General features: G+C 39.1%; 1 protein-coding gene across 1 annotated transcript in view; it reads right to left on the bottom strand.

Moving 5' to 3' along the window:
- The window catches only part of NCAM2 (neural cell adhesion molecule 2), a 338,699-nt gene extending 326,883 nt beyond the window's left edge, over positions 1-11,816 (bottom strand). The window contains exon 1 of the mRNA XM_030021121.2: positions 11,638-11,816. Within this exon, the coding sequence (XP_029876981.1) occupies positions 11,638-11,689 (52 nt within the window). The 5' untranslated portion in view covers positions 11,690-11,816. The remainder of the gene's footprint in view (positions 1-11,637) is intronic.
- Positions 11,817-12,112: the final 296 nt, after the last annotated feature.

Below are 12,112 nucleotides of genomic sequence, written 5' to 3'. Positions count from 1 at the left end.
TCATCTTCAGTGTTCTTATGACAAAAAACACAACTCGGTGCTAAACACAAAAGGCCTGTCATGCAGAAGATACCTCTAAGTAAGGCTTGTCTTCCAGTCTTAAGAATAAAATCTTTCAGAGCCATTACGTGAAACTGTGATCCTTTAAAACAAACCTGGGCTATGAAAACAGATTTTTATTTTTTAACAGCCCCCCCTTCAAAAAAAATTAAAAAATAAACCCAAACAAAAAAAAAAAACAACAATAAGCATAGAGAGAAGTGTCTCTTCTTTGAGGAAAACATGCATCTTCAATAAATATTAGGTGTTCCTTCCTTCCTGCTGCTTGAGTTTCCCCTTTTTTTCCCCCCATTACAACACTGTTTTTTCTGATCAAACATTCACAAATGTAGTTAAAAAATTCACTATGCCATTTTCATAGGTAAAAATAGAACATCACTGCAGAAACACACTGTTCTATAAGTTGACAGATAGAGATGTTACATCTTTACTACCTGCAGGTCACATGTAATAGATTCAGTGTGATTATGAACAGGAAAAGGTTTTCTGCAGGGCTAACTTTCATTGACGTGGGTGTAAAGAGACTATCTAGAAACCTTTCAGGACTGTATCCAGTGGGCTTCAGCCTGGGAAATAGTCACAAACACATTTAAGGTGCATTAAAGCAATAGTAACATTCATTAATCACAATAAAAAAAAAATCAAGTAAGATTTCTTTAGAATAGCTTTTGTAATATTTTCATGATAATAAAGTCTCTCTCTCAATTTTTCAGTCCATTCAATGGCTACAGTTGTCTTTCCTGGTTTCAGATGGGCACAGAAGAACAGATATCAGAACTCCATGTAAGAGCAAAAGGACTTTTCTCTTGAAAAAGGACTATTTCTTGGTTTTGATTAGTTGTGGTTGCTTGTTTGTTTTTAAATGAGATCCTGAGTAGCTAAAAATGCAAGATACATGATTAATAGGAAAGTGTATTTATTTTCATCAACATTTTTACAGGAAACAATAGCTTCCCCATCCAGATCTGCTCTTATATATAGCAAATAAAGTGTTCATTCATGTACCTACGACAAAAAAAACCCAAAAGGCTATCAGTGTGGCACATAAAGGGCTGCACAGAATGAAGCAGGTGATTCCTGAGGTTTTAGAACACACCTAGGAATCTTTTGATTTATACTAATGTTTGCAAATGATACAGAAAAAGTGAATACAAGATCAAATTTTAAAATTAGCAGCATGTATGCATATCATGCACTCAGAACTGAAAACTACTACCATGACATTAAACGAACATCTCTAAATTTACTTCTAAGAATGGTAAAATCAGAATAAGTCTACCACGAGTTTAGGAGGACTGTATAGAAAACATCACCTATAAAAGAGTTCTCAAACCCAGCAATGTAAATTCTGTACGTACACAGGCTGTATAATCCAAAGACTGTCACAGCAAAGGTGCTGGGGAAGATTTTTTTGACTAAATGTTAAAAGCTGTTGAACCCAATGTGTGGCGCTGCCATAAACTGGCACAAATCCATTTAACATCTGATCACTCAGACAGTACGCTTACAGACCTACAGGCATGACCTGAATACTGAACATCTAAGGAACAATTTTGAGTAGTGTCACAATGCCACAGACCAAAACAAACAAGTAAATCAAAACTCTCAAAACCACAAACAAAACCAAATGATGAATTTTTATACTGAATGGTAAATGCCAACACAGCTACAACCTGGGCTGCAACAACTAAGTGATGATTAATTTTACAAAGCTCAGCTTTCTCATATGTTCCCAGAAAGAGGAAATGAAATCAGTAGCTTACAATACTTACAATATGTCTTTGGGTTTATTATTAAAAAACACAGAGAAAAATATCTTTTTTTGTCTCATGTACTATATTGAACAGAACCCAGCACACCAGAACATTCCTTTCGTTCTTAGTTCTTCTGTGCTGTTGGATTAGCCCCACACTTTCTCAGCCCTACCTTATAAACATGCCCACTACTTAAATATACAAAAAGTTAGAGCTTGATTTTCTATTCTTTGCTAAATCAAAATTCCCACATACTCATATGGGAGTTATACAACTCCTGAAAGCTTCAATCAGACCCTGAAAGCTGCAATCAGTACAACCCTGAAACAGTACTCTTGGCACACAAGTCTCCCATCGATTTCAGTGGGAGTTCCATGACTGCAGGGTGTGTACATTTCTGTCAGCAGAACTCATCTCTCATAACATGGTTTTCTCAAAATAAACTATACAGGCTAGAGATAGATGTAGCATTTGTATTACACCATAGACAGTCTTCTTTAGACAAAGTCAGCATTTGTTTTTTCATTAATCTAAAGTTAGGGTATTATTCCCCAACACAGAAAGCACAGGAGTATGTGAATTATTGCATTATTTATTACTGATGGTAATGCCCAGTTGGGTATAATTCATCTTGAATTTCAAATCCCAGATAAGATTAACAAAATTAGAATTCAGGAATAAAAAGCAAACAGAAAGAAACAAAAGCAAACCTTCTACTGTGAAATATGGATGTCTGACAAAAAAAAAATCATTCAGGTGATTAGCAAAAAACCACAATTTCAAAGTTGTGCAATTTTATCTTTGTAATTCTCTATTATTGTTATATATGCAAATAAATAATTTAAGGCTACATTTTCTAAGAACAGTTTTCTTCCACTTTCAGAGATGTAAGCAAGTGAGAAAAAATTTTCAGACATTAAAAAAACGGGAAAAAAAAGTTTCTGACACCCAAGCATCTGTTTTTTTGAAGTTTTCCCAGAAACAACTGTGGAGAGCAATTTTTTTTTTTTTTTTTTTTTTAAATGTATGAACAACATCTAGTGACACCAGCAGAATTTGCAATAGCTACCAAAGAAACTCTGGCAATTCTTACTGCATTAAGAAGTAATATCTGCTATGTAACACCTATTAATGGATGAGAAACACTCAATTATATTTTCCAGAAAGTATCATTCAGTAATTTGAAAATTATTCCCCCCCCCCCCCATCTTGAGAATCTTTATATGAACAATGTCTTAGAAGCACATAATTTGAAGGGATCTCCTGGGACATTCTGGGGACCCATTAAATGTAATCTTTTCATAAATTAATAAAGAACCATCTTAAGAATAACCATACATCTTCCCTCTTGCTCATATAATGCTCTACAATCCTACTTGTTTGGCCACAAATTAATTTTCATCCTGAAGTTGTTTTTATTTATTTTTTTTTTTTTAACCAGTTTATATCCATTTACTCATATATCATGCTTTCAAGTACCTCTGCACTCTCTGTGTGTTCATCCCTGGGAGTCATCTTAGCAATCAAATCTCTCTCACTATTCATTTTACCAGGGTAACTGCTCAAACACTTTTAGCATCCACTGCCTTGTAAAGCAGAACTTGCAACACGGATTACAGTGCAAAAGAGATACTTAAGAACAAGGAGGGTTTTTTTACAATTGGCCTGATGCAGATCAGCTTAAAATTCAAGTACTTCACATTACCATTTGTTAAATTAAGATAACCACTACCAAAAGGCTAGGAAAACAAATAAAATACTAAAAAAGGTAGGAAAGAAACACCAAACAAAACAAAAAATGTAATTAAATTGCTGGAAAGTCCATGAATGTAACATGTAGCTCTGAGCCCGCCACACAAGAGATGGGCAGCTTCTCTATGGTATGTATAATTATGACTATCATGGAAGAGTTGAGCAAGGAATTAGTATTACTCCATTACTTACAACACTGCAACTAAGGGACTGAACATTATTTTTTTTTTCAGATTTCTTTCATCATTTTTCCCTTGTTCAAGTTGTTGACACAGCATACCAAGTAGATCAAAGTATTGACAGGTTTAAGAACAAATTCATGCAACCAAGGTTTGCCAAGATTATTATGGAAGATCACATAGATATAACCTGAGATATCCCTGAATGTTGTAGGGTGCACTGACAGAAGTATCACGCTGTTCTTGTTCTGTTTCTTTATGACTCTTGCCTTGAGTCTCTGTCAAATCAGGGTCACTGGAGTATATTGATCTTTGTTCTGATCCAGTAAGCACATTAGTTTATGAGTATGGGATGTTCAAGAACTTTAAAAAAATAATGCTATTTTATGTTATTCCTGTCTTCAGTACATTTAACACATCCACCTTTTCTACCCTCTTGCCCAAACCCTGGATCTTTAGTTTATTTTGCTTTGACTAATCAAGATAAGACAACATAATATTTACATAATAACATTTCAGTTTTGATTACATCTTTCCTGTTATAATAAAGAAGAAAATTCATTTTGTGTGGTCAGTACAGAGAGCTATTCATAGTAAGAGACAGAATTACCTCTCCCTATGTGTTTATGTCTCTCTGTGACACATGCCACAAGGATCCCCATACACTGCTTTAAGTCTCTCTCTTTTTAAATACTTCATTATTTTAAGTACAGACCTGACTTGATACACACCAAATTCAGCTGTGGTACAAAGGTCTGTGAAGTTAATGGGTTTGAAATTGCTTGCAGCTTGACTGAATATGGTACAATGTGTTTTAGTAGCAAGAAAATTGATGGCAATGACTTTGTTTTTAAACTGAATTCATAGTATGCTGCAAATGGCATCTCTTGGGCCAAGTGATGAGAACAGCAACTCCTTGTATGAATTTCATACATGAATTCCAAGTATGAATTTCAGCTCGTAGCCAAACAACTGCTATTGTTACTTAGGCTACCACTGCAATGAAAATAATCAGTTTAATATTAGCTAATTGGGAAGGGAATTTTGAAAAGGGAACTTTCATTCATACACTAATAAATTATTCATATGCTACAGGAATATTATGTATTACTTCGGATTTTGCTGAGTTATGAATTTTATGAATCAAACTTTGTCTGCTGTTTAGCAATACTACTCAGCTAATTAGAACACTAAATAAAAACCAGTGTACGCCTCTAAAGTCAAAATAAAAATTAAGGTAGGAGGAAAAAAATAACTGGGCAAAGGAAAAAAAGAGCCACTTCTACTGCCCTCTTAATTTTTTTTTCTGTAAAGTGCCACTACATCTTAAATAAACATAAATAAACATGTCAATGTTTTATGCTTTTTATGTAAAGCTAGTTCTTGATGGACCTTATATAGTACTTGGGTAAGAGGAAATTTATTTCAGTAATAATAGGCAGGACCAATGAAGAAGATCACTAAATAGTACTTAATGTTGCTTCCCAAGTTTATCCAGATATTGTCCATCCACAAACTGGCTGTTTCAGATAAGATTATATTTAGATCATGGAAACTGGTGGCAAATGACAGCCTTGGTTAGTAGATCTCCAGGCTTACCAAAATTATTTGTTCAAACAGGTTTTTAAAAGACTTGATCTCTTCATCCTATTTGCAATGCTCCCTGGGTATTGTATTAAAGACCAGAAGAAATCAACTGTTTTTCTTTTCTAAAAGGAGCAGAAAACAGGTAAAACATTTCAAAAGGAGTTTGGTCTTGGGTTTTTAAATGGTAGTAGTGTTCTTAAATAGGCAGAAACCATGTAATGAATTTTTAGTTGATACACTTCACTGTCTACCTCCTTCACAAATTAACTTACTCAAGACAGTAAAATAATTGCTTTTAAAGAACTGGTCCTGTTTGTTTGTCATGCAAACATAGACTTAAGTCAATGGAAATTCTCCTCTGACTAGAATCAGTAGAGTTTGGCCACAATGCTCATAGTCATCTTCATATTTAATAACTACATTATAAATAGCTCATGCTGCAGTAGATCTTACTTTATATTTGTAGTTCAAGCCACTACTCCCATGTCATGTCATTTAATGATCTAGGTTTCAATGCACAGATGCAAAGAGAGAAATTTTCTGTTAATCAGACATTCCTAAATCGTAACAGCAGCATAAATGGATAGTATTGTCCAATCTCATGCTTTTTCAAAAATGAAATCTGTTTACCTCCTGCCATTTCAAGAGATGCTTTCACATACTCCACAGCTCTAAAACCCACTGAAGTCAGCTGACTCCTGCTCGGTGTGACAGCCTCTGGATTAATGCAACCAACAGTGCTTCCATGGAGCTGCTCAAATGCAGGTTATTCAAAGGCTTAGGGGTCTTGTTAAACAGGGTTTACTAAAAAGTACGCTTGTGTATGCACACATGTTCTTTGTTTCCTTACCAAATAATTTTTAAGTAATTTTTAAATGGATTTGTTTTCCAGCACAAAAAGATTTTAATATCATAAGCTGTCACCACAAATAGCTGTAGCCAGATAAATGACTCTCCCTGTTTACATTCTTTAACTCTTTTATTCTTTCCATTCAATAAATTAAGAGGTAGATTCTGAGCTCATCTACAGCAAAGCAAATCAGAAAATATCTTCTCCAATTAACAATATCGTCAGTCAAATGATAAAAACCAATATAAAAATTTAGCCACATAACAAAAATAAGAAGCTTGGTACTTTTATTTTTTAAGGTACCCCATTCAAGATGTTATAGCATAATACAAGACATCTGAAGAGTATCTTGCTATTTTAAACTAATTCTTTTCATTTTCCTGATATCCTTTAGAAATATCCAAATCCATACAATCATGGTATTAAGAGAATCTGAGCTACAAAAGCAATAAAAAAATTTTGTGAAAGAATGCAGAATTGCATTACTTCAAGAATCTGAGTATGTCCAGCTTCAGTAACAGCAAGTAGTGCTCTGAACGCTCTACTTAATATTCAAAATTATTCTCAGTTTTACACTAATTACCAAAAATTGAATTACTGTAGTCAAATACCTAAACTAGAAAGCAGTTACACTAAGGGGGGTTGGGGGGGAAGGGAGGGGATGAGACATAATTACTAGGTCAGAATTAGGTAATGATTAATGGATTAGGTCAAAACAAAAGGTGATTATAAGATATATTAGATACCAGTAGGCATGAATCTAGTCTATTAGACTCCAATGAGCCTTCAGATTTGAATACATCAGGATATCCTTAAGATTTCTCTCACATTTCTCCCACTTCTGAATTTCAAGAGCCATCAAAAGTAAAATTCAAATGACCTGTGACATGTAAGACTTCAGGATACACTTCATCAAGTATACTTCCCTTATTTTATAAAACAAATGTGTATGCTAAAAAACAAACCAACCAACCAGATAAAACATCTGGCATGAATTAGTTGGTATAAACTGTTTAAAATATGAATACCAGTTATAATCCAGATTCTTTATCTGGAGAGGTCTATGTCCTACTCTTTAATAAATGGATTTTCAGCTCACAGCCACAAATTACAGTGTAGTTAAAACATGTTTCCCAAAATGTCATATTGACTCAATTGTGATGGAATCAAATGGCATGTGCTGAATGTAACTGGGGGATTACTGAAGTAAATTGGAAGAAAATCAGTAAGTAAACATGAATCACTTGGGAAAGGTGCCTCAAAGAAAAGGTCAATGAAAGGGCAAACAAATATGGTATTTGTTCTCAAAAATACTTGCTGAAAAAAGAAGGCCATGAAAGGCAAATCATACACAAATTAGTCATAACACTCCAATAACATTCCTATAGATAAAAATGATGAGTTACCTAAATAAATACATGAACTGTGCTGTAAGAGAAAAAGACAAAGTCAAAATGATGCTGTTCAACCTCTTCGAAAAGACTTTAAAGCTTTATCTCTATGACTTTATCTTTCATACACATCATTATTTAGAGCCACTGCAAACAATAAAAATATCTCTAACACCATTTTGTATAGGAGTGCATGAAACAAAACTCTATACGTATTTCTCAACCATCCATTCTTAAGACAATCTTTTAGACCTCATCAGTCAAGGTTTATTTTCAGGCAGATATTTTGATTCTCATCTTCACCTGAAGAGGGGTTCATAGGCTAAAACAGCAAATCCAACACTACTTCTTGTCTGAAGTTTTTTTTTTTAAACAGTGAAAAGGAGAAGAGAAGGTAGTAGATGTATTCTAATCTTAGGCAGTTGTATAAATCAACTGGTAGCAGAAAAAAATGGTTAGCTGGAGTCTCAGGATATGTTTCAGATTTTGGTATACAACTGGAGTAAAATATTAGTTCCACTTAATCCAGTAGACAAACTCACTGATTTCAAAAATTCCAAGTTTCACGGATTCCCTACACAAAAAGCCAAAAGAAGCCAGATTCTAGAAAGTGACTGCACTGTGGTGAATAAGATACACATGCTGGCATGTCTTTTGGGGGGGTGTTCCTTATTAACAAGCAGTCCCTTGTAAGCACTTGTAAAGAGAAACTCTTCAGGAAAAACAAAAACAAACTCAGTATCAAAGCAGCAAAAAGAAGAAACTTAAAGCACAATGACTGAACTAGTACTCACTCCTATGAATCTCCTGAGCACAAAATAGATTAAATTCTACAAGCACAACATTTTCTACTGCAACTTAAATTTGCTAACCTAAAGAAATGTGTATTATGCAGAGTGATAAAAGAAATAGGATTTTGCAATCTGGGAAGATGTCCATTTCATCCACTTTAAGCTGGTGTCCCCACACACTGGTAAAAACCGGTGAAGCCTTCTCTTCTGAGCATTGTATCACTACCCATGTTAAAAAGCAGATTTACAGAGTAGAATAGGCTATTTTGTTGGTTTGGGGTGTGGAGGGTCTGTGTATGAGTTTTGTTTCATTTTTTATTAAAGCAAAGCTAAGTAAATTTGAGCCTTTCACTCTGGATGAATTGTCTGGACAGCTTTGAAATGTTAAGAAACCTTTTATTTTAGCCTAATAACATTGCCAGTTAAACTCTTCCCTTGTGATGAAATTAGGAGAGGGAATATTTGGCCCTGGTAGATAATTATGACATTCATAAGCTTTAACTTAAGGTGCTGGGGGAGGGGGTTGCCGTCTGCTACTTGTTTTCAAACAGCTCTGATCTTCTGAAATGGAACAAATACATCACATTTTCCTCTCCCCAGTCTTAAACACCAGCACTTCCGAAAGAAAAAGCTTCAGTCATTCTTCATAAAATCTACTGCAGCTATATTCTTAGAAATACAAATCTTTAACCTAAGACTTTCAATATTTCCAAAGCGAATGATCCAAATCTAGTTACTGGGTTTTTCTTAACCATCCACACTCTATCACTAATTCAACATCAAAAAAGTAATAATCATAAATTATTACTCAGATAACACCAGTTTTCTTAAAAACAAACAAACAAAAAAACCCACCTCACAAACACCACAGACTTCAGTTGATGATCTAAGTGTTCCCTGCCCCTGCATTCCCAAAAGAAGATAAATCCCAAGATTTTTTGGAATAGCCTCTCAAATGATTTGAATCACTTCAAGAAATTCTCAAGTTTACTTCAAGGAGGCATCCAAAAAAATGCACAATAAATCCTTCACCACAATGATGCTTATTAAAATAAAATAAAAAAATCACTGTAGAATTTTCCTCTCCCCTAGCAACCTAAATGGGAATATTTTCCATATGCAGGTGTTTTCCCACTCCCACTTCCATTTACTATCCCCTGCTGTGGATTGAGGCTGCATGTTCCTGCTATTTCTACAGCCAGTTCAAAAACCTTACTCTTCCCCCCCACCAATACAATTCACTCCCTTTATTAAAAAAAAACCCCAAACAGCTGTTTTTTTTTTTTTAAATTGAGACTAAACAACTTACTATCCATATTAGATTTATTCTGCTTTCCTCCTCTTTTTTCCATCTCCCCTTCATGTCTATCCCCTATAATTTTTAAAACTCAGCTTAACAGCATCTAGAATTTCATTCCATTATTTATCTCCTGACATTCGTAAAATACCAAAACTATGTAATCCTCCTACGCTGCAGTAGTCACACTTCACAAACTAGCTTTCTACCATTCCTCCGTTAGGAAGCACAGACCACATCTCTGTACGCACTACACCTAGGTAGATCAACGCGAATCCTGAAGGAAGCTTTCCCTTTCTCCTCCTCTTTTAGCCATCCCAGTGCTGGCTATGCCGAAAAGCCTCCGAAGTGTTTCTGAATCACTGCTAATCGGGAGACCTCCAGAGCTCATCCCGAGGTGCCAAAAGCACAGAAGGATTTCCATATAAACTGAGCGCATCTAGTGGCTCTTTGCCTATCAGAGAGACAAAACGTCTGTATGGTATGACGTTTAGCGATAAATGCATTGAAGGAGACCTTCAGAGCTGCAGTCTTAATACCTCAAGGCATAATCCCCCACCCCGACTCAAGCGCAACAGATCTCACTACCACCTCACAAGACACCGTGTAGGATCTGGGTGAGACGTTCAGCCCCGGCGCTCCAGAGCTCCGGTGCCTGCACCCACTCGCCCCCCAGCGCGCCCCCTCGGTGCCCGCATCGGGGGCGGACGGGGGACGAAGCCGCCCCGTCCCGGCGCGGGGCGGGGCAGTGCCCGAGCACCGGCGGCCGCCGTGGAGCTCTGCCGCCCCCTGCTGCAAGGCGGCGGCACCAGGGGCCGAGGGCCCGTCCCTGCCGCTCCCACGCCTCCGCGGACCCAGGTATGGTTTTATTCCCCATCACCACCCCCCAACCTCCTTAAAAAGGCCCCAAGCGTGGGCCCCCGCCCACCCCCTCAGGTGCAGGCAACGGAGCGCTTTCAGGTGTCTCGCAGGAGGCATCCCACAGGAGGCACCGGCAGCCCGGTTCGGCCCCCAATGAACGCCAGAAACTTGCCCGAACAGTTTCGAAACACAGCGATTATCCCTCACCGAGGGGCACCTTCCCCGTGCCACACCGCGCACGAACGCGCTCCCGGCGGCCCTTCCCCTCCCTGTCTCCTAAAGTAGCACAAATCCTCAAGTAATCACACCGCTGACATCCGAAATAAATAAGTAAATAAAATTTCAACCAAAAAAATAAAAACAAACCCCAAGAACCCAGCCACAACGCAGCCCCCAAGTCCGTGTTCTACGAAGCGCTGAATGTACAGATGCGCATATATACGCAAAAGGCGAACAGTGCCCAGAGGCGCAACCCGAGCACGCCCCGTCTCCGCACACACCTGCCTCCGCGGCGTTATTTCATTGCAAAAAGTCTCTGCATCCGCGCACACGCCCGCGGCCGTACACACACACACACACCCCGCCGCCACGAGCCGCGGGGCTCGGTGTCTCCGCAGAGCGAGACGAACGGTCTTAGGAAGAGGAGAAACCCCGACAGGCAGACTTCAAGTCAGATTTCTCACTGGCTCTACCGACAGCACTCCTCTACGGTCCAAAAAATGAAGCCCACGTTGCCTTCCCTTCAAACGGACGCTTATTTAAAACCGCGATCCCCGACAGATATATTTTTTTAATTGCTTGATCTTCCTCCCACATCTATCACCCAAAAAAAGGTGAAACCCCATGCAAAGCAGCCAAGTGCACTTAGCACCTTCCAGCTTTTTTTTCTTTTCCCTCATAAATGATACCTCTTGAAGACTTAAAAAAAACGGGGGGGGGACACGATGAAGCAAGTTTTAGGTCCTTTTTAATTTGGTTCCAGGGTGATACATTGCTTTATTTTTAATTCCATTTATTTTCCGGTTATATGTTAATCTGAGCGAGCAGACAGCATAGGTAAGAATAATAATTGGGGGGGGGGGGGGGGGGGGGGGGGAAGGTAGTCCCGCTCCTACCTTGCCCGCTACTGAGGAGCAATCCGAACAGGTACAGAGGCAGGAGGCTCATGTTCAGGAGCTCGCGCCGGTGGACAGTTCCAACTTGGAGGTGCTCGACCAGCCCAGGCAAACCCCGCTGCCGTCCGCGCCCGCCCGCGCAGCCCCGCACCCGCGGAGCGCCGCTCGCTAAGTGACTGCCAGCGCCTTCCCGTGCCGCACTATATCAAGGAGGCAGCGTCCGCCGCGCAGGAGGCGGGCGCACACGGCGGACCGCGCGGATCCCTCCGCGCCACACGCAGAGCCGTACCACCGACGAACGGCTGCGCCGGCAGGCTCTTCCGCCGCTCTGAGAGGCGGCCGCAGGCTCGAAGCTTCCCCCCCCTCCTCGCCCGCCGGCAGCCCCCCCCCCGGGGCGGGGGGTTGTGCGTGAGGCAACTCCCCCGCCACGGCACCGCGGCCGCTCAGAGCCTGCTCCCCCCGCCGTCGCCTGAGG

This window comes from Aquila chrysaetos, chromosome 7 (assembly GCF_900496995.4).
Source record: "Aquila chrysaetos chrysaetos chromosome 7, bAquChr1.4, whole genome shotgun sequence".
Taxonomy (NCBI): domain Eukaryota; kingdom Metazoa; phylum Chordata; class Aves; order Accipitriformes; family Accipitridae; genus Aquila; species Aquila chrysaetos.
This window is presented reverse-complemented; position numbering and strand designations above follow the sequence as displayed.